The sequence below is a fragment of the Trifolium pratense genome, linkage group LG3 (assembly GCF_020283565.1).
Source record: "Trifolium pratense cultivar HEN17-A07 linkage group LG3, ARS_RC_1.1, whole genome shotgun sequence".
NCBI lineage: Eukaryota > Viridiplantae > Streptophyta > Magnoliopsida > Fabales > Fabaceae > Trifolium > Trifolium pratense.
In genome coordinates this window covers 38091757-38115660 of record NC_060061.1, presented here as the reverse complement: position 1 = coordinate 38115660, position 23904 = coordinate 38091757, and the positions used below count along the sequence as shown (strand labels likewise).

General features: G+C 39.0%; 1 protein-coding gene across 1 annotated transcript; it reads right to left on the bottom strand.

Moving 5' to 3' along the window:
- Positions 1-206: 206 nt before the first annotated feature.
- Positions 207-14394, bottom strand: LOC123914017 (putative dihydroflavonol 4-reductase). The gene is made up of 6 exons (XM_045964989.1): positions 14333-14394; positions 12604-12855; positions 12403-12531; positions 12160-12324; positions 732-1037; positions 207-451 (listed from the first exon to the last, which is right to left on the bottom strand). Exons 1-6 carry the CDS (start codon positions 14351-14353, stop codon positions 311-313), a joined length of 1014 nt encoding a protein of 337 aa, XP_045820945.1. The 5' UTR covers positions 14354-14394; the 3' UTR covers positions 207-310.
- Positions 14395-23904: the final 9510 nt, after the last annotated feature.

Sequence of the window (23904 nt, the reverse complement as noted above, 5' to 3'; positions counted from 1 at the left end):
ATTTTTCTTAGGAACCAAACTGAATCTCACATTTTTTTTTTTGAAAAAGGCTAATTTATTAGAATACAAGCACAAGAAGTACTTGGTAAAGCAAGATGCAACAGGTACAAATAAATACACACACCTACTCAAAAAAAAACAAAGGTGCAAGTATCACCAAATTTTACACCCAGCGCCCTAAACAAAACCCAAAACAACACCCCACAGCAACTGAATCTCACATTTATTTCAGAAACTGAATCTCAGATTCATTTACAATTGCAGTATAGATCATGCCAAAGTGATGCCTATGAAGTACTCTAATATTCCACTAATATCTTATTAATCCCAAGTTCTTTAACCAGAGTAGTACCTCCGCAAGCCCTTCTCTCAAGCTTCTGGGCTTATAATCTAGCTCCCTTTTAGCTTTCTCGCAGGAATACTCCCACTGATGTCTTAAAACATCCACCGTCTGATTCAATGTCAAACACAAATATGAGAACACGGAAGATAAATATACTTTATTTTTCATTTAAAAACTATTTCAATAGTGAATCTTTTCATGAAACTGCATTTTACTATTGACATTATGAAGGATAAAACTATGACCTATGGCCTTACTTATATTTTATCAGCTCTAGGATATGCCAAGTTTGTTTATTAACTAAGTAAAAAAATTAACACTGTAGAACTTTAGAAGTAGATATATGTGATTTGGATGCATGAAAATCAAACTGAAGAAGGAAGTTTACCGGTGGACTGATGAGAGGTAACTTTCCAGTGATTCGGGAGAATAATACTGACAACCATCCATACAATTCAATCACCCACAAAGGGATACTAACCATTGGTTTTCTAGTATTAGTGATCACAGCAGCCATATCAAAAACTTGATTAAACGACGCATTTTCACCCGTCAGTAAATACCTCTCCCCAATTTTTCCCTTTTCCATAGCAGCAATGTGCCCCTCCACTACATCATCAACGTGGCTGAACGAACATTTATCATTTCCATTGCCTATGTAACCAGGTAATCGTCCACTGAAACGTTCTATCAGCTGACAAATTAGAAAAACAAAATCAAACATTTCCAATTACATGTTACAAAAAATAATCAAAATCTACTTTTTTTTTTTTGTTTTTGAAAAAGGCTAATTTTATTAAAGAAGAACACGAAATACAACCAACATAAAATACAAGTAATGAGGAGACCTCCTAAACAAAAGAAACAGAGGTGGAACTCTAAAGGAAAAAGCAATCCACCATCCTACACCAGCATAAAAAACGAATCAGTACCTCTAAACAAACAACCACCTAGCAGACATAACTGCAGGCAAAACACTAGCCATCTCAAATGCCATCAAAACACATCAACACGCAGAGCAGCCATAACACCGACGGATACAGCTAACCACGCCACCATCCATCAGCGCCGAAGGCAGAGCCCGGGATCCCAGACCCATTCATAGAACAAACAAATCGGGATCTTATGCCGACTCAATCCCCATCTCCATGACAGTAATCTTATATCATCAAACACCTTCGCCGGATCTTTCACTCCATTTGAGAATAAAATTCCATTTCTCGATCTCCAAATCATCCAAACCGTAACATGCCAGATCAAAGCAAAACCTTTCCTTACTTTCTTATTTGGTGCTGCCCCTGTCAAACACTCATACAGTAGAAAATTATCCGGCGGAATAACAATTACCAGCCCAAGCCACCGAAAAACCGCATTCCAAATTTGCGCAGCAAATTCACATGAAAGGAAAAGGTGAACCCCCGTTTGCCTGAACTCCTCGATAAGCTAAGTTAATCAAAACCGGAACCCAATTACGAAGTAGTTTCCACGAGAACGCAATCACTTTGGACGACGCCGGGCTATTCCAAATGTTGTTGAACACCTTGATACACCGGAAAGTGTACTATTTATTTAGTTAATTTAGCCTATGTTTTTATTATTTATTTCTACATTTTCGTCGTACTACTTTGGTATTTTTATGTTTTTCAGTCACTTACACCGGAACATGCTAAAAAGGACATATTGATGAAAACAAAGAAAAGTGAAGCAAAAATGGATCAAAAAGGGACAAAAAGGCCACACATGTGCAGCCAATTGGGCCACACATGTGCAGCCCACCAAACACACAAGTGCAACCCAAGGAGAAGCACGTGCTCCCCACTTCCAAGGCATGTGGCGCACGCCACGCATATCACATACAAACCTTGTGGCGGTCGCCACAAGGCTAATCCTAGCCGTCCCTGCAATTTCATCGTGTGGCGCTCGCCACACATGTTTTTAGTCCCACATCGGCTATATCTAATGTTTTGTCTCCTAGCTACTAGTATAAATAAGTGTCACTTTCTTACACTTTAAAAACCACACCAATTTGTAATAGTTGATGAAGAGAATTGAGACCTAGATTTATTCTTAGTTTCTTCTCTTAGTTTAAATTTTTATTGCTGCTGTTGTACTGTCGGTGTCCGTACTCAAAGCTTTCTTTTATTAATTCAGGTTCTTTCTTTTGTTTTATTTTATTTTCTTTATTTTATTTTTCTGTTTTTATTTTATGTCTTTATTTTTATTTATTTATTTATTTTATGTCTGTATTTTTTAGTTATGTCTAGCTAGGTTAGTATTGCTAGGACGTGCTATTAGTTGCATCAGAGGGGTTTATTATTTAGTTCATGCTTTAAACAAAAGATATAGCTTTCTATTATGTTGATTTAAAGATACTAATCTCAACTTTCGCAGATTTTGACTAATATCGTAGATTATAAAGGTGATGCTTAACTCTCGTCCTCACATCCGCTAATAAAGTACTTTTTGAAAACCAATTATAACTTCATTAATCCTAAATTCGCTCTCGCTGTCTTTAGAACTAATGTCTCAGTTTTTACTATCTGGCACCGGGCCTCAACTTTCGCCAATGTTGGCCTAATGCCTTAAATAACTCTCACTCTCGTGACGAATTATGTAAACGTATAATTAAAAACTGGCTTTCGAAAACGCGTTAAAAAAACACTCGCATAAACTAATTACCGAACCCCCTATTAGCTACTGACTACACATCCTAGCAATACTAACCTAGCTAGACATAACTAAAAAATAAAGACATAAAATAAATAAATAAAAATAAAGACATAAAATAAAAACAGAAAAATAAAATAAAGAAAATAAAACAAAAGAAAATAAAATAAAGAACCTGAATTAATAAAAGAAAGCTTTGAGTACGGACACCGACAGCGCAACAGCAGCAATAAAAATTTTAACTAAGTGAAGAAACTAAGAATAAATCTAGGTCTCAATTCTCTTCCTCAACTGTTACAAATTGGTGTGGTTTTTAAAGTGTAAGAAAGTGACACTTATTTATACTAGTAGCTAGGAGACAAAACATTAGAAATAGCCGATGTGGGACTAAAAACATGTGTGGCGAGCGCCACACGATGAAATTGCAGGGACGGCTAGGATTAGCCTTGTGGCGAGGTTTGTATGTGATATGCGTGGCGTGCGCCACATGCCTTGGAAGTGGGGAGCACGTGCTTCTCCTTGGGCTGCACATGTGTGGCCCAATTGGCTGCACATGTGTGGCCTTTTTGATCCATTTTTCTTTGTTTTCATCAATATGTCCTTTTTAGCATGTTCCGGTGTAAGTGACTGAAAAACATAAAAATACCAAAGTAATACGACGAAAATGTAGAAATAAATAATAAAAACATAGGCTAAATTAACTAAATAAATAGTACATTTTCCGGTGTATCAAACTCCCCTAAACTTGATCCATTGTTTGTCCTCAAGCAATTTAGCTTGCATATAGAAAACATTAAAATGCGAAGCAACTCTCGCACACAGATTTAGAGTAAAATAACATGAAGAGTACTCATACGTGGTCAGAAAATCAAATCGGCTAAGATTAATTAATTAGGTGCTTTTCCAATCAAGAAGGGTATTTCAACGACACACAAAGTTCTCCCTCTTATACATACCGAATTTGGATCATGCTGTTGTACTAAAATCTAGATCTTCTCATTTGTTTTATCCTTTTTCATTCTAGACAGTCACATTAAGACCCTTTATCTATATCACACACATGGTAAGAAATCCGGTTAGCGTCTTTATTCATCTTTTTCAACTCGCATTTAGCTCGATGATGCAATTTTTTTTATGAGCAATCATATATATGTTTTTTTTTCAAGGTTTAACCGTATTACCACAATATGACCTTTAATTTGCTTAGATGATTCGCTTATATTCATCGACAAACCTACTTAATGTGTGACTTTATAGATGATGTCCGACTGGATAGATAAACTACTAAAGGATTCCACAAATTTAAATCAGGAGATTTTGGCACAATGGTTATTCAAATTGATATCTATACTAGGAGACTTTCGGGTGTTGGAAAAATACCGATTTTGTTGTAAAATTCCCTAATTTCCTTAACTTAGCCTCTCGTCCTTTCTTAACCTATATACTTTCTAAGTGAGCTATTATCCTAAGTCTTTAGAAAAAAATTTAATTTGGTTCAAGAAAAGGAAAAATTTAGAAAACCAAAGAAAATACTATAAATTTAATTTTTTATTATGCGAAAGGAAAAATAAACTAATAAAAATTCAAATGACTAAAAAATAAAGATAGTAGAATACTCCCCTAAACTTAAATCCAACAGTGTCCTCACTGTTGCGACTCAAGAATAGCTTCGGAGCGCAAAACCTGGAGTAGAGATCATGAGGGAGGCCTTTGACGATTTTGAAAATTCTCGAACTGAAGCCTCAAACTGCCAAGTTCTTGTATGACATTGTCGAGTTGTTGTTGACGGTGCTCTTCTGAACTCTCCCATTGGTTGTAATAGCCCTGCATTTGATGTTGGCTTTGAAGAATTTGTGCTTGCATGAATTCCATTTGTTCCATAATCTCCTCTTGTTGTTGGTGGTGTATGACATAAAATAATCCATCGCGCTCTTGATTTATGGCATTTTGGGCGCGTATCTCATGGAGTACATCATCGATAGTGCTTCGCCTTGATGAGGAGGAACTACCTGCAAAAGTGTTAGAAAAATGTGTAGTGTGTGCAGGTGGAACAATGTTTGCGCCCCCACCAGCAGCAACATTTGGAGAAATGTGCGTGGGAGCTCTATTAGTCATAGAATCATTAGTATAGCAAAAATTTCTCGGGTCACGTACATCCGTTAGCCATCGCTTAGGAAGAATGATATTATTAAAAACACGAATTTGAATATGTTTTAACCTCACTAGGTTCATACTCCTTACCATATCTTCATTAATTAAGCGAGGTGGAATATGTTCTAAATTTTCTAATCGAGGTCCTAGTCCTATGGCTTTAGCTATGGTCGTGATTAAACCTCCAAAAATTATCACTCCTCCCCGTCTTGTATTAACTTGTGAAAGCATATGTGAGAATAAAAACGGGACGGTGTTAATTTTTATTTTTCTAATTGCGGCAAACATATAAAACATTTCCTTGGAGTTAACCTTGTTTAAATTGGCTCGGCCAAAAATAGTACATGCCAATAAGTGGCGAAAATAGCGTAAGGCCGGATTATGGATAGATGAGGCCGTGTTTCCTTCATGACTATTAATTTGCTTATCGGTGATAGCTCTCCAAAAGTGGCTAAAAGTATTTTGCCACTGTTCATCGTCATGGACTTCACATTTTACTTCTTGTCCATGGGGGAAGTGCAAAAGGTCAGCCATATCATTGAAAGAAAATTCATACTCAGTATTAAATATTCGAAAATAAACAGCGCCATGAGAACACCTAGTTTCAGGAACGGTGTTAACAATTAAGGAGCTAAGGAATTCTAGCGTTAGTTGAGTATAAACGAGATTTTGTTGAGATAGGAAATGTCGTAGATTTAAATTGTCTAGCAAATAATTTACGCTATCTAACAATCCTAATTTTCTTAAGGTAGAATCGTCGGCATACCTTGTAGCTTGTATTTCCCTCCTTCTCAAATCTTCATAAGTTTGGGATTGATTGGAATTTCTTCTAAAAACTAACTCATAAGCCATTTTGTGATTGGAAAAAGATATAGAGTTTATGCTTTTGAAAGAAACTTGTAAAAATGGTGAGATTAGTTTGCGTTGGAAAGGCATGCATTTATAACCAAAAAAAGGAATCTCTTTATAAAACATATGGTCCTACCAATTTATTTTCATTGATTGTATTGTAAGGTAAAAAGAAAATTGGTAAGGGAATCAAAATGTGCATGCCATGAATTTCCAAAAACATTTTCCCTATGGAATCTATAGGCATGGCTCACGCCATGCTCTTTGTAAGAGTGTGGGAAATTGAGTTTTGTTTGCTTGTAAAAGGCTTTTTGACCAAAGACTAATCTTTTTGATTGAATGCACATTTAAATTTATTTGACCAAATAAATAGATATTCGTAAATGCATATACTAATCGACTAATAGACGGTTACAAAAATAATTGAAAAAAATAATTGCGCAATAAGTACTAAAATAAATAATAATAAAAATACTTAATAATGTATTGAAATGGAAAAGAAAATGTTTGAATGAAAATACCAAGCTCTTTCAAAAACTCCCTCAACCTTGGATATACCATCCATCGAGGCCAAACTAAGTTTAGACTATTCGGTCTTGACTATACCTACACCCATCCTAGATGCTGTAATCAAAACTCAAGAAGATGAATTCATGGACTATGAATTGTGCAACTTTTGGGGAAGTATTTCTGGAGAGCCCAACTCTGACCCAGCCGACCGAAACAACCTAAAGATCCATAATCCCGCCATACGCTACTTTCACATGATATTAGCTCATACCATCTTTGGAAAGCAAGAAAATGACACTACTGTTTCTAAGGATGAATTATTTATCATGTTCTGTGCTTTCCAAGGTCGCCCAGTAAACCTTGCCCCATTTGTTCTATCCAACCTTCAAAAGCTCATTGAAACCCCAAACCGCCGCATCTGCATTGGTGGTTTTGTTACCTTTTTAGCTAGAGTCATTGGCCTTGATGACTCTTTAGGCCGGTACACCACTAGCAAGTGGATTGCACTACCTCAACATTAACTTCTGTTTCAATCATGGCCTTATACACAATTTGGGACCCACTCCCTACACACTAGTCATAAACCATAAACCGGGCCACCATTTTACCCTTCCAAATCCCGAAAAGACTAGCATCCACAATAAGGCTAATTGGCTATATGATTTAGAGGATGAAGATGAACATGACCCCCAAACCCCACCATTTTACTATACACCTGGACCACTATCCCCCATCCACACTGCTGAATCCACCAACCAACCACCTGCCCCGGTTGATCATACAACTGCTATAGCCGATATCAATGCAACAATTGCGACACTTCGCTCGGATCTCAACACCTTCTTGGACTTGGCTATTGAGCAGTTCGATAGATGTGCCAAAAAATTTGCTACCATCCATACCGCTCTAAAAACTCTACGTGGCTAATGATTGCCTTTTATTTTTAATACGTTCTCTTCTCCGCCCAATCATTGAGGACAATGCTTTTAATAAGTTTGGGGGAGGAGAAAACTAATTATTTTCCTATTTTTCTGTGTGATTTTATTTCCGCATATTTTAGTATTTTCATTCAAACATTTTCTTTTCCATTTCAATACGTTATTAAGTATTTTTATTAGTATTTATTTTAGTACTTATTGCTCAATTATTTTCGTAACCGTCTATTAGTCGATTAGTATATGCATTTACGAATATCTATTTATTTGGTCAAACAAATTTAAATGTGTATTCAATCAAAAAGATTAGTCTTTGGTCAAAAAGCCTTTTACAAGCAAACAAAACTCAATTTCCCACACTCTTACAAAGAGCATGGCGTGAGTCATGCCTATAGATTCCATAGGGAAAATGTTTTTGGAAATTCATGGCATACACATTTTGATTCCCTTACCAATTTTCTTTTTACCTTACAATACAATCAATGAAAATAAATTGGTAGGACCATATGTTTTATAAAGAGATTCCTTTTTTTGGTTATAAATACATGTCTTTCCAACACAAACTAATCTCACCATTTTTACAACTTTCTTTCAAAAGCATAAACTCTCTATCTTTTTCCAATCACAAAATGGCTTATGAGTTAGTGTTTATAAGAAATTCTAATCAATCCCAAACTTATGAAGATTTGAGAAGGAGGGAAATACAAGCTACAAGGTATGCCGACGATTCTACCTTAAGAAAATTAGGATTGTTAGATAGCGTAAATTATTTGCTAGACAATTTAAATCTACGACATTTCCTATCTCAACAAAATCTCGTTTATACTCAACTAACGCTAGAATTCCTTAGCTCCTTGATTGTTAACACCGTTCTTGAAACTAGGTGTTCTCATGGCGCTGTTTATTTTCGAATATTTAATACTGAGTATGAATTTTCTTTCAATGATATGGCTGACCTTTTGCACTTCCCCCATGGACAAGAAGTAAAATGTGAAGTCCATGACGATGAACAGTGGCAAAATACTTTTACCCACTTTTGGAGAGCTATCACCGATAAGCAAATTAATAGTCATGAAGGAAACACGGCCTCATCTATCCATAATCCGGCCTTACGCTATTTTCGCCACTTATTGGCATGTACTATTTTTGGCCGAGCCAATTTAAACAAGGTTAACTCCAAGGAAATGTTTTATATGTTTGCCGCAATTAGAAAAATAAAAATTAACACCGTCCCGTTTTTATTCTCACAAATGCTTTCACAAGTTAATACAAGACTGGGAGGAGTGATAATTTTTGGAGGTTTAATCACGACCATAGCTAAAGCCATAGGACTAGGACCTCGATTAGAAAATTTAGAACATATTCCACCTCGCTTAATTAATGAAGATATGGTAAGGAGTATGAACCTAGTGAGGTTAGAACATATTCAAATTCGTGTTTTTAATAATATCACTCTTCCTAACCGATGGCTAACGAATGTACGTTACCCGAGAAATTTTTGCTATACTAATGATTCTACGACTAATAGAGCTCCCACGCACATTTCTCCAAATGTTGCTGCTGGTGGGGGCGCAAACATTGTTCCACCTGCACACACTACACATTTTTCTAACACTTTTGCAGGTAGTTCCTCCTCATCAAGGCAAAGCATTATCGATGATGTACTCCATGAGATACGCGCCCAAAATGCCATAAACCAAGAGTGCGATGGATTATTTTATGTCATACACCACCAACAACAAGAGGAGATGATGGAACAAATGGAATTCATGCAAGCACAAATTCTTCAAAGCCAACATCAAATGCAGGGCTATTACAACCAATGGGAGAGTTCAGAAGAGCACCGCCAACAACAACTCGACAATGTCATACAAGAACTTGGCGGTTTGAGGCTTCAGTTCGAGAATTTTCAAAATCGTCAAAGGCCTCCCTCATGATCTCTACTCCAGGTTTTGCGCTCCGAAGCTATTCTTAAGTCGCAACAGTGAGGACACTGTTGGATTTAAGTTTAGGGGAGTATTCTACTATCTTTATTTTTTAGTCATTTGAATTTTTATTAGTTTATTTTTCCTTTCGCATAATAAAAAATTAAATTTATAGTATTTTCTTTGATTTTCTAAATTTTTCCTTTTCTTGAACCAAATTAAATTTTTTTTCTAAAGACTTAGGATAATAGCTCACTTAGAAAGTATATAGGTTAAGAAAGGACGAGAGGCTAAGTTAAGGAAATTAGGAAATTTTACAACAAAATCGGTATTTTTCCAACACCCGGAAGTCTCCCTAGTATAGATATCAATTTGAATAACCATTGTGCCAAAATCTCCTGATTTAAATTTGTGGAATCCTTTAGTAGTTTATCTATCCAGTCGGACACCAACTATAAAGTCACACATTAAGTAGGTTTGTCGATGAATATAAGCGAAACATCTAAGCAAATTAAAGTTCATGCTATGGTAATACGCTTAAACCTTGAAAAAAAAACATATATATGATTGCTCATAAAAACAAAAATTGCATCATCGAGCTAAATGCGAGTTGAAAAAGATGAATAAAGACGCTAACCGGATTTCTTACCATGTGTGTGATATAGATAAAGGGTCTTAATGTGACTGTCTAGAATGAAAAAGGATAATCCTAGCCGTCCCTGCAATTTCATCGTGTGGCGCTCGCCACACATGTTTTTAGTCCCACATCGGCTATATCTAATGTTTTGTCTCCTAGCTACTAGTATAAATAAGTGTCACTTTCTTACACTTTAAAAACCACACCAATTTGTAACAGTTGAGGAAGAGAATTGAGACCTAGATTTATTCTTAGTTTCTTCTCTTAGTTAAAATTTTTATTGCTGCTGTTGCGCTGTCGGTGTCCGTACTCAAAGCTTTCTTTTATTAATTCAGGTTCTTTATTTTATTTTCTTTTCTTTTGTTTTATTTTCTTTATTTTATTTTTCTGTTTTTATTTTATGTCTTTATTTTTATTTATTTATTTTATGTCTTTATTTTTTAGTTATGTCTAGCTAGGTTAGTATTGCTAGGATGTGTAGTCAGTAGCTAATAGGGGGTTCGGTAATTAGTTTATGCGAGTGTTTTTAACGCGTTTTCGAAAGCCAATTTTTAATTATACGTTTCCATAATTCGTCACGAGAGTGAGAGTTATTTAAGGCATTAGGCCAACATTGGCGAAAGTTGAGGCCCGGTGCCAGATAGTAAAAACTGAGACATTAGTTCTAAAGACAGTGAGAGCGAATTTAGAATTAATGAAGTTATAATTGGTTTTCAAAAGTATTTTATTAGCGGATGTGAGGACGAGAGTTAAGCATCACCTTTATAATCTACGATATTAGTCAAAATCTGCGAAAGCTGAGATTAGTATCTTTAAATCAACATAATAGAAAACCATATCATTTGTTTAAAGCATGAACTAAATAATGAACCCCTCTGATGCAACTAATAGCACGTCCTAGCAGTATTTTATTTATATATTAAAAATCTAAAAAAATATATTTCTTTAATTTTAATTATTTAAAATCCTTTAAATCATTAGCCTTAGATTTACAAAGCGACACTAGATAACGGTAGGTCGATTATTGGTCCTTTGGGTTCGATAATCTTTTAAAACTACGCGACGCAACTGTATACTTGCAGTTAGGTTGATAAACACGCGATCACACCTTCAGCTGCTGCTCGCTAAACACCGGATCCGGAGATAAAACACTACCTAGAAACAGATACATCGACCTTACCGTGAACATACCTCCATCTCCAAACCCTAACTCCACTCATCTTCCGTACCCGATAGAGCTTACACCGGCAGTACGTCCCTAAAACCAGCATACAAGTCTTCCTCCCATACAAACAGTCTCCGACGCCACCCCATCTCCCACCCCCACACACCCTCCCTTTCCACCCAAAAGTTACTCACCATCCCATCTTTTTGCGTAGAGATTGAAAAAAGACGCGGGAATCGCTCATAAAGAGGGAGATTATCAAACCAACAGTCCAACCAAAATCGTGTCGAGTTCCCATTACCCAATCTTCTACTCATATTCTTTGCGAACCAACTTCCGTCCTCGCTTACATCTATACTACATATATCTTTCCACCACGAGGAGGCTCGGTTTGAAAAGGAACACCCAATCCAGTGCACCTTAAGACAAACATTTGGACAATACTTAGCCTTCAATACATCTTTCCAAAAAGCATTCTCCCGTTGAAGTAACCTCTTTTCAAAATCTACTATGATGCAGCCGTAAGGAAGGTTAGATCTAGAGAACTCTAAGTGTATATTTGGATTGGAAGCAGGTTAGGCAAAACAAAGTTAGACTTAGAGAAATCTAAGCGTGTTTGGGAAAGCACATTTTCACGGTGAGGACGTCACCGGCAAACTCCATAATTCCTAGCTTTTATATTTTCACGGTGGAAACACACTGTGAAGTGAGAATGGCCAATGAGAAGTTGATCCAAACATGCTATAACTATAAGTATATATTTGCATACGCGGTGAGTTTGGCAAAATCACAGTGAGTCAGTGACGGCTCCAACCAAAAGTGTCTCCAAAATTGTTGCAGCTCACTGTGATTCTGACAATCTCACCATCCACCGGCACCGCTGATCCAAACATGCATGAAATCTCGCTAAATCTAACGTTTTCTGAATCTAATGTCAAAACATAAATACATAATAAACAAGAAGAAAGGAAAAGTACCATCTTTGCAACAACATTTCCTCCGGTGACTTTACCAGGTCCATAAATAACCCCAGGATAAAGCAATACTATTGGCACCCCTTCAGATGCAGCTTGAAGTGCAATTTTGTCAGTGGCAACCTTTGATTTCTCATATTCCGTGCAGAAAAATTTCTCATGATGAAACTACATTTAGAAAAAGAAAAAAAAAATCAATCACAATCACAACATCTAGAAAAAAAAAATTGAAGTATTGTATTTTACTTGATTCTCATCGGCAATAGCTCCGTCGGTTGGTCCTATAGCGAAAAACGACGACGTATATATGAGTTTCTCCACCGTTTTAGTTTGTTTCACTGCTTCTAACACATTCTTCAAACCTTCAACGTTGACCTAATTTGAAAAATGGATCGAGTTGAACTCAATTGAATTGAATTAACAGAATGAAAGGATTAAGGATCTTACGGAGAAGAATTTAGAGGGATCAGGGAGCCAAGGCTCAACGAGAGCGGCGAGGTGGAAGACGACGGAGCAGTCGGAGAAAGCAGAGAGGAGAGAGGAAAAGTCGGTGACGTCGCCGTAGATAATTTCGGAAAGGGGAGGAAGTTGGGAAAGATCGCTGGTGCGTCTGACGAGAGCCTTAACGGAGTAACCTTGACGGAGGAGGGCGTGACAGAGCCTTCCACCAAGGTAACCGGATGCACCGGTCACCACTACCTTCTTCATTCTTTCACACACTTAAGTCAACGTTCCACTTTTAGATTCTCTTTTCAACTCTTCACCGTTCTTTCTTTTCCTTTTCTATAATAATAAATCACTTATTGTTGACTCGACTTTGTATACTGTTCATATGATCTCATTTTCAAAATATGAGATGTTGTTTAATTTGTTTCGATGAATATTTTTGAAATTATATTTTTTATAATTTATAATAGATAATTTAATATATTAATAATTAAAGTTGTGTATTGACAAAAAATTGATCAACTAGGTATTTATTTTCGAACGGAGGGAGGGAGTAGTCTTTTTTACAAAACTTTCTATTTTTGGTTATTTCTTCTTGATGTGTTGTTTTACAAAGCCCTTTCTATTAAGTTTTGTTACATTGGTACACCTTTCTATTTAAGTTTTGTTACATTATGAGTTTATTCGTAGATTTGTTCTTTTTAGTTTTTAACCAACTTTGACTCCTTTATATGAATTATAAACCATGTTATCCACGAAATGTAAATCCTCGACTTTTAGCAAATTGTTTTTTTTTCCTTCTTAAAAACGGGTTAAAATCAACTATGAATAGGTAGCATCAATGTTTAATTAATTATTAGTGAATATCCAAATTTGAAGTAGAATGAATAGATCGAAATAATGAATAGATAGATGGATCTATTCATTATTTTGATTCATTCATTATACTTTATTTTGAGCACGCAACAACAATCCAAGGGCGCATACCCAGACAAAATTTTAGTTCCCACTCACGACACGCTACACCAAGTAAGAAGTGTAGAACAATTAGTTCACAAGGACCACGGTTGTATAACCACGGATGCAGCTTCTCATAGTTTATTTCAGGAACTAAAATATGTTTTTGCTATTCTTTCTTTTAGAATGATTGTTGTATCATATTATTCAAGAATTAATCGCGCTTCTTTTGTTTACAATTTAGGATTGTGGTACCGATCTTGCCAAAAAAGAATATTTCACTAATATTTTACTAATCCCGAGTTCTTCAACCAAGGTAGTGTTAAATATGTTTGGATCTCATCCCAAAAGCTAGCTCAAAGGGTGGGGTTGCCCTCACATATTTATACACTTCACATCCCAGGAAGCTAAGCAATGTGGAACTTCAAACAAACTCCAACAACACAAACAATTAAAACAAATAGGAATGGATTAACATAATTACAGTATTATGGAGAATTAAGAAGAAAGAAAATCTTACAGAGAAGAATTTAGAGGGATCGGGGTGCCAAGCTGCGACAAGAGCAGCAAGGTGAAAGACAACGGAGCAATCGGATAAAGCTGAGATAAGAGATGTATAGTCGATGATGTCACCGTAGACAATTTCAGAAGAAGAAGGAAGTGCAGAAAGATCCTCGGTAGGTATAACGAGAGCCTTAACATAGTAACCTTGTCGAAGGAGAGCGTCGCAAAGTCTTCTGCCAAGGTAACCAGATGCACCAGTGACCACTACCTTCTTCATTCCTTCACACATTCTCTTTACTACCAACTTTTGGTGTTCCACTTTCAGATTCTGATCGTGTAGACCAGAAGAGTTGCGAGTCCGCCGGCGTTTACGGTGATTGAGAGCGTTGAGACCCCTGTTGAAGCGGAGGGGGGTTGTGTACCTGCAGGCACTCCGATGCTCAAGTCAGTTTGTGTGTAAAGGTTTTCTTGGCTAAAATAATACGTCTTTGTGAATGAAGTGGAGACACATATATATAGCCCCAGCGCTGGGCCAAGGCCCTTGATGGCATTAATGGCCATCAAGTGGCTGCCGGAAAACGGCTTGGAGGCCTTGATGTGCAGTAAATGCCCATCATTCCGGTTTACGGCCGTTACGATACGTAAGAGTATCAGACCGTTGGAGGATTGCTCGGATCGTATGTGTTCGACACCCTCTTAGGCTCGAGCTTGATGCTCGGTCCAGAACAGGAGCCCCCCAAGTTGTTATGCTCGTTGGCGAGGATAATAACTTGAAGCTTTATCGATTCATTGTTTTTAGATCTTTCGTTTTGTCGAACATAACTATTTCGAGCTGGTTCGCTGTGCTTTTCTTTCTTGAATTTTCGCGGTTCCCTCTGGCCAAAGTCAAGCTTTGGAAAAAGGGAAAGCGTTTTTTCCAAGTGGTCAATCCTAGGTATCAGTAGCCGCCTTCTGCACTTATGGGGCGTCAGGCACGATGACGGGCCTTTTGGGCGGCAAGTTTCTTTATAAATACTTGCTGCTTTTTCTTTTGCCTTCCATATTTCGTGCTTTGAGTGTCAGCGATGGATAAGAAGGATTCCAAGAAGGTTGCCGTTGAGAGCTTCAAGTCCCAGAAGGGAAAGAAGAGAGCGGAAGTGTCCACGGCTGTGGGGGCTCCTTCCCAGAAGGCTAAGGAAGCCAAGGTGATCATTCTCTCTTCAGAAACTTCCGACACATCAAGCTCCGATGAATCGGAGGATTTTATTGAGGAGTTCCTGAGAGCTCACAAGTTTCCTCACCTTTATCCTCCTTTCCCCTCTCTCGGTGAAGGGAAGTCTCAGGAGGAGGTGGAATCCAAGATGAGGCCATCGGAAGTGCTGGAGACTGATTCGGATTCCGCAATTGATTCGGATTCCGAGCATGAGGATTAGATGCTCGGGTCCTTTGTAATTTTTCTTTTCCTTGTATTGGCCTCCTATTAATAAAGAACGTTTTTACTTTAAATATTTCGAGCACATTTTATTTGCATTCGTGCTTTATGTATGCTCTCTATTTAATAATGTCATGGATTTTTTGAATGATTCCGAGCAGACTCTTCGATCGAAAGCCATGCCCTTTTCGAGCATGTGTTTCGACTTTGCGAGCTTGTCGAGGAACGTGGTGTTTCCATTTGGAATTTGTAGCCTTTCCCGTATTTGTAGTGAAAATAAGGGGATAAAATCCCGAGGATCTTGCATTTCCCTTTTGGGTTGCGATTTTCTCGGGATGCGGCGTCTTGGATTCTGCGAGATTTGCGCGAGCAGGCGGATGGGACCTGAAAGGACGAGTCGCTTTGTTTCCTCTTGCCACGTGTAAAGGCTATTTAAATAGCACTCAAGTGGCTATTTATCTGAGATTTGAATCTCGAGGTCGTCGTGGACCATTAGATATTCGCGCCCTTTCGTTTCTCTTGAGACTGAATCTGGGCCGCTTGATCGCGATTGATCTGGCTCGTTGGATTGAATCTGTGGTTCAGATGGGAATGGCGCGGATTTTCCTTTACGGACGCGTTGGCCTATATATAGGAGGGAGGTTTTTTTGTTTGAAACTTTACAGTTTCTTACTCCTCCTACCAACTTCCTTGCTTCCATTCCCTCCGGTGATTCACGCCTTCTTTGCTGCTACACTACAAGCGCCCTCTTCTCATTTCCATTAACCAACAAGTAAGTGTCTTATCCTTCTCTTTTGATTTTGCTTTGATTGTTTGGTTAAGTAGGACGTAGTTAGTTCACGCGGTAGGTAGCTTTGTAGTATGTTTCGCACATAACTTGGGTAGTTTTTCTTGAGGGTTGTAGGTGGTGATTTACACCCTTTTCCCCCCAAAATAAGGATTTTTCGCGGATTTTAGGCGAAAAATCGCCGTTTTTACCCACTGGCGGTTGGGTTTTTGCTTTAGAACAGTGGCGAGCACCACATGCGTTTCGTGCCCGGTTGTTTTTATGAACTTAGCGCCCGAAGGGATTATTTTGTCCCTTTCAGTTTCCGCGTAGTCCTTTAAGTGTTGTTGAGATCCTCGCCCTTTCACTTGATTTGGCGGTGGAAGGGTGGATTTGAATGTCGAATTCACTTTTCCTTCCTCTGCTTTTTCAGGTTTTCTTTTAGATGGCTGAAGGGTCTCAACAAGCCCCATCTCTAGGGCAACAACCTTCTTCCTCGGTTCGTGTTCGAGTCGATCATTCGTGGGTGGCGGACGAACCTAGAGAGACCGAATCGATTTACAAAAATTGTCAGGACGATATTCCTGATTCGATGTGTACGGATATCCAAACCCCCCCACTGAAGATTTCGAAGTACGGATCCCAACTGCTCGTCATAGGATTTGCAGTAATTGGGCGTGGGCGACGATTCCCATGTATGAGATCGCGTTCAAGCATCTGGGCGTGAGGCTACTGTTCACAGATCTCGAGGTGTCCATTTCCGCCATCTCCACCTAGCCCCTTCTCAACTTCATCCGAATTCTTTAGCCTTTATTAGGGCTTTTGAAATGACTGCTGAACATCTGGGTTTGGGCCCTACTGTGCCCTTATTTTTCTACCATTTCGGCCTTCAGCGAAGTTGTCCTCGCGGGGAGAAGGCGAAAGGAAAGCGCGTAAAGGGGGCCCCAACAGTCGACACCAAGCACGGATGGGTTTCTTTGAGGCAACGGCAGCGCCTCTTTGACATGTATGCGGAATCGGTGCGGGGGTTTAAATCCGCCTTTTACGGGGTCAGGGCGATAACGACCAAAGGCTGGAACAATTTTGTTCGTAGGGGACCTCGCCTAGACGACCAGGGGCGTGAGGTTCTGAACGAGCAGGGACTCCCCATCGAGGAGGATTTCGCTATATTTCCCTTTTACTGGCGCAAGGAGCATTATTCCATGTCGTCCAATGAGTTTGTTTATAAGTTGGGGGAACTCTCAGCCGAGGAAAGGCTTGACTACAAAAAATTGAAGGAATTTGTGGAGGGCTTGCCTCCTTACCTCTTGAGCGATCCTGATGGCGAGCCCTTGTTTGGGGTAGATGGTCGGAGGTTAACCTGCACGAAGGTGATCGCTACGAAGGAGTTGATCGCTTGCGACACTCCGGAGAAATTGACTGCTTTTTGGAGTATGCTCGCAGCTTTCTTTTATTTACTTTTACCAACTGTTTTGCTTCCTTTATTTGATTGTCTTTGCTTGGCTAACTGTTGATCTGATTTGTGTAGGTACAATGACCAGTGCTTCTGCTGCTCTCCGCAAGGCTCGCGCTGCTAAGAACAAGAGGGAGGCGAGCAGTGCTGCTACAACCTCCTCCGCCCCCTAGTCCCCGACGGCCTCTGCTGGGGACCGCTCAAAAAGGATGCGGTTGATTGGGGAAGAGGCTTCTTCTCAACAGGAGCGGGAGGTGGTGGATCTTTCTGGTCAGGACGACCCTCCAAACCTTGGTTCCCACAGGTTGTCCGCTGGCGTCCCCGCAGACGACTTCGTCCTTCCTCCCATTTACGCCCATGGCGTTCTGCTGACTGAAGAAACTAAAGTGAAAATTAATCCAGCAGATGAGGCCATCCTCGCAGACATGGGTCCTGAGGCTCTCCGCTCTGAAATTGCTACCCAATCCATGGCTCTGCTCAAATTGGTCGAGGTGGCGACGTTTTTGAATGGTCGGGAGTGCAAGTACTTGGAGGAGAGGGATGAAGCTCGTAAGGAGTTGCCTCTATTGCAGCGAAGGTTAGCAGAATCCGAGGCCTCCTGCGAGGGTTATAGGGAGGAGCGCAAGACCCTCTTGACCAACCTGAAGGAGGCAGAGGACAGGCTCAAGACGGTGTCGGAGGAGAGGGATAGAGCTGTGCAGAAGGTTGACGAGCAGAAGACTTTGATTGGCGAGTTGGAAGAGAAGTTGGCGGGGATCCAGGTCACCGGGGTTGTCGAGGAAGAGGAGAAGGAGCTCGACCCTCAAGGGGTGTATGCCTCCTCTTCTCGTGCTGCTTTGATTGCAAAGATCCAGGAGCTTGAGTCCAACATGATTGCTGCTGCTTCTTTTAGTTTCAACAATGCGGTGGCCCAGCTCAGGATTCTCAACCCCGGCTTAATTGAGGAGGGAGTAGATGAGGAGAAGGAGGTGCGTGATGGAGCTATCGTCACCCCTCCTGAAGATGAAATGTAATTTGTTCTTTTTCTTTGTTTGGGCGTTTTGTTTGCCCTTTGATGTAACTGACAATTATGGCCCTCCGGGGTCTTTAAATTTCAGCACTTTATTTATTTGCTCGCCTTTCTTCCTTTATCTTTGCGTTTAGATTTAGGTCTTATGTGGCGAAGTTTTTAATTTCCCCTGAATGTCAAATCGAACGTTTTGCATGTGCGACACTTTTAGGATCGTGCTTCGACCTGTGTGCTTGATGCTTTTTGTTTGCGCTCGACCAAGTTTGAGGTTTTTAACTTAAGTAATTTTCCAAACATTCTATACGCCGAACTGTCCATTTCTTCGCGCTAGTGTGTGTTTGGACGGTGGTCATCGTTATGATAGCTGGTACCATTAATGCCGGGCTTAGAAGGTGCGGGGAATCATTCTAAGTGTTTGGAGATGTTATCCAAACTAGTAACGAGGAGAGGGGCTGTTGTTAAGCTTTCCTCCTCGGGGTGTGAACATCCCATCGCGAGCTGGGGTTCTACCGGGCGTGTACTACGACGATGGTGTTCCGTGGTCTAGAACTTTCCTCGCCAACATCATCGAGCTCCTAATGTCTCGACTTTGTTTTATATTTTAAGATTCATGCCCGTACCTAAGCACTCCTCCGTTGTATAGGCGTGCTTCTCATGGGTGAAGACACAGCCTTCATCGAGGGACGGCTTTGAGCTTCCTTCAACTGTAGTATCGCTTGAGCTTTTCAGCATTCCAAGGTCGGGGAATTTCTTTTCGGTAAAGGTCCTCCAAGTAATAAGCACCGTTTTCGGTTTTGGCTCGGACTCGATAAGGTCCTTCCCAATTTGCCGCGAGTTTGCCCTCGCGGGTGTAACGACCCAAAATTTAGTATTCGTTATTTAATTATTTTATTACGCGAGGGCGTGATTTATAATTAAATTATTAAGCGGCGAATAATCATTTAGCGAGAACGTAAGTTAATGAGCGAGAAGTTATGTTGTTTGGGCCTTTGGGCGTGGAATAGGCATTGGGCCTAAGCCAAGTGGGCTTGGATCCATGAGAATGGAGAGAGCTATAAGTAGCATAAGTTTGGGTGAATAGTCTCATAAGTTACAATTCCATGAGAAGTTCAAGAGCTTAGCTAGGGCAAGGAGCTCATGAGGGAGAGGAAGAGCTCGTGGGAGAGAAAGAGAAGAGCAAGCTTGTGGATTCGTCGAGCTAAGGTACGAGAGTTAGATTACATATTCGTGAGTGATTCGGAAGAGGGGAGGATGTCGATTCCTCCATTCCCAAACTCTTTCCACTCTATTTTCTTGTGGGTTTTGTGGGTGATTTTCTTAATGGAAAATGGATTCTTTTGATCCTAACATGTGTAGTGAACTCATGGCAGATGAGGTAAACAACTTTGGGGAGTTGAAAATGGGAATATGTAGATGTTTGATCAATGATTTGCATGTTTTGATAAACTTGCTTAAAGTGCAAGAAATTGACATGATTTTGATTGTTTGATGTATTTGGATGTTTGGAAGGGATGATTAATGTTCCTTGATACCATATATGCTTGAATTAGCTGTTTATAAGAATTTATAACATGTCTAGATGGATTTTTGAGTTGATTTGAGGTTAAACCGCCTTAGATAACTCAAGAACAGATATTCTGTTCTGGTGTGGTTCGCTAAGCGACCAGGGGTTCGCTGTAGCGAACAGGTTCGCTGAAGCTCGCCAAAGCTCGCTATGAGCAGGTGGTTCCCGGGTGAGGTTCGCTTAGGCTCGCTAAGCCTTCGCTCAGCGAATAGTTCGTTGAAGCTCGCCAAGTCTCGCCAAGTCTCGCCATGAGCAGGTGACTTCCTGGTGTGGTTCGCCAAGTCTCGCTAAGGCTTCGCTTAGCGAAGGCCTCTGTGACAGCAATTTTTGTTAATGTTTGTAAGTGTAATTAGGCACTTGTAACATGGTTTAAGGGTATCCTTACATGTTTGTTGATACATGTTGATGTTGTTAATGCTTATTGTTAATCGTTATATGATTGATAAACGTGTATGCAATAAGTTATAGCTTAAAGTGAGCAATGAGATGTTTTAGCATTAATTTGCAATGTTAAGGAAATGATGTGTGTTTTATGACATAAGTGTAAATGAAACTTTATGTGTATAAAAATGGTTATGCAGATAATTATCATGTGAATAATTATGATTGGAGTGATAGGATATTGTGTTATCCTAATGTGTTAGATGTTGGAATTGTGTTTCCGCATCAGTGAATGAATAGCTTCGAGCTAGATAGCGTCATGTATTTGATGTGTTTAAAAGTAATCATGCATTCATGAATAATTGTGTTATGGGAATCATGTGAATTCCAATGATTGATGGAAATGGATTATGTTTATGAAAAGTGGCCGAAGATGGGATTATGTTATCCGAGATCTGGAGCCCATATCCAAACATGATATAAAACTGTGTGACTCCTCTTTATGAGTGAGATGGTTGATGATAACCGAGATCCGACATGATTTTAAACTGTATTGATGATGATCCTGCATGATCTAAAACTGACACCATCCAGCAACGATGTAAAACTGAATGAGATGGTCTAAGTTGGCCAGCATCCTGCATGATGTAAAACTGATGTAGAGTCCGTGCATGACTATAATCTGAATAGTCCGTGCATGACTATAATCTGAACAGTCCGTACATGACTATAATCTGAACAGTCCGTCATGACTGAAATCTGAACAATGTAAATTGGTACCACATGCATTAGTCGTGTCTAGGGATGACATGACATTGGATAATTGGCATTAGATGCATTAGGGTAAATGCACATGTATTTGATAATTGTTATGTGACAATATCTGATTGGATTGTAATGTGTTTTCCGTATGTGTTAAGCTTTGGTATTTACTAATTGTTTAATACTGTGATTGTTGCCATGTTTTGGTATATGAGCAGAGTCCGTCATGACTATAAAATGAACAAGTGTAGAGTCCGTCATGACTATAAAATGAACACTTTGGTAGTGTCCGAGAAGACGTGAAACTATATGATTAGGGTGTTTGTAAATGAATGATTAATTGGTAGTCGTATTTGACGATGTATGTGCGTGAGTTAGAAAAGTATGATAGCGTGTGAAGTGTGTAGTATACTACTCACACTTATATTTATGTTTATGTTTTCTAACTCTCTGCTTTGTGTTAATTGCTGGACCTTTGGGGGTCCAGGTTGACAGGTTATGTGTTAGCCTCGTCCGAGTGCAATGGTGAAGCTCTGCTCTGATTGAGACACGGGAAAAAGGGGTTTTTATATGTATATGCATGTAGTCCTCTTAGTATACTCTGTTGGTCTTAAGCTTTCATTTGAAAAGTATCCGTTTTGTATAACTAATAACGCATCGTTCGATGCGAGGTTTTGTTTTTAGTTCATTCGAATATTTTACTAGATAAATGTATTAGTATTATCTTTGAATGAAGTTTGTGATATTCAAACCAGCGCTTTATAAATCAGATTTTCAATTTTTCCGCTGCGTATTTTCGAAAAAGATTTTATAAAGGCAGAGATAATTAAATAATGGGTTTGGGTGTTACAAAGTGGTATCAGAGCAGGTCGTCTTCGGACTGTGAGGTTGTGTGTCAATCAGAGCCGGTCTGTGCATTCAGATCGAGTGAGCGTGTGTGCCAGTTGTGTCTGTCTTTTCTTGTTGTGTGTACTTGATGCGATTGATACTTATCATTGTTATAAGTTATCAAGTCAAGTAGTGGTTGAGTATTTTTATGCTTAAGTTTTAAAAATTTGTGTGGTTTGAACTTTGGTTTGTAGATGCTTATTGCTAATAGTTGATGATCCAGCATGATGTAAAACTGCATGTGATGAAGATTTTGTTGAAAACATAAGATTATTTTCTTTTGAGTAAGTGAAAATGAATTTTCTCACTAGAGTGAGAAAGGAGTAGGATGTAAGTAGATCCTAATGTGTGTTGTTATATGTTTGTTTATAACATGTGGTAGATTGATTACTAGTACTTAGTGTGGTTCTTTAATTGAACTATGTGAATGTATTCTCATGATGAGAACTTGTTTGAGAACATGCTATGTTTTATACATGTTTGAGTAGATGTTGTAAGTATGCGAACAAACGAAATGTAATGCATGTACTTGACTCGATGTCTTGTGTACATGGATGTTTCATTGTCTTACATATAGTTTAGTTATAAATATATGTATAGACATGTGGTAGTAATTATGTATGCTAGTTGTTACGTAGGTTGTTACATTAGCATAGATGGGAATAGTGTGTTTATGTATTTTGTAGTGGTGTGTATGTCAAGAGGACTGCACCGGGGTTTTGAGTAGATGCTTAGATATCTTACCTTATGTTTACCCTTTGCATACGACATGCATGTGAATGTTGTCGGTACTAGATTCTTTTTGGGAGAATATATTTAGAATCGATAGAATGACTAGGTGTTTACACCGGATGTTCTAGTGGAAGTGTAAAGGTGGGTTTGAGATAAGTGGGGGAGAAGATTTTGTCTCTCCAAGATGTTTCGAACGCGAGAAGTAAGGACGAATAGAGATGTTCTTGAAGTGGATTGTTTAAGATTGAGTAGCATTGTTCGAAGTGGAGTTCTTAATTGGAGAGTATTTTGGAGGAAATATTAGATGATCATTCCGGAAGATTCAGAATGAGTCGAACTAAAGTTGTTTAGCCGTAAAGAGAATGTGACCATTGTGGAATGGTGGAACGAACAGAGATGTTAAATGGAAACCGTTGTTGGAAAACGGAGAAGACGTTGTGCGTTAAGAGTAGTCGAACCTAGTGATGATTAGGTGAAGGTTATAAGAATGGTGGGAATACCTATAGAGTGGTATCGGTGTGAGCTAAACTTGTTAATTATTAGCAAGTGAACCTTTAAGGAAAGTAAACATCTTGAATAGTTCGAAGAGACTAGTCAAGATTGGAATAAAGATTTTGTGTGGATGGACTTTAGGATGTTATGACTTTAAGATAGTCACGAGATGCGAATAAGAACTGATCGAATGGAGAAAGTATGTTTGTCACAGTGAAGAACGATAAGGAACGCGACTAGTTGGATTGTGTGCGACAAATAAGGACGTTGTTGGAATCAACAAGATATGAACTGTGGTTGTTTGGAAATCAACTTTTGGATAGTCACCAAGATTGAATATGGAACTACTAGGTGATCGAGAAGAGCCTAGGAAGGATTTATA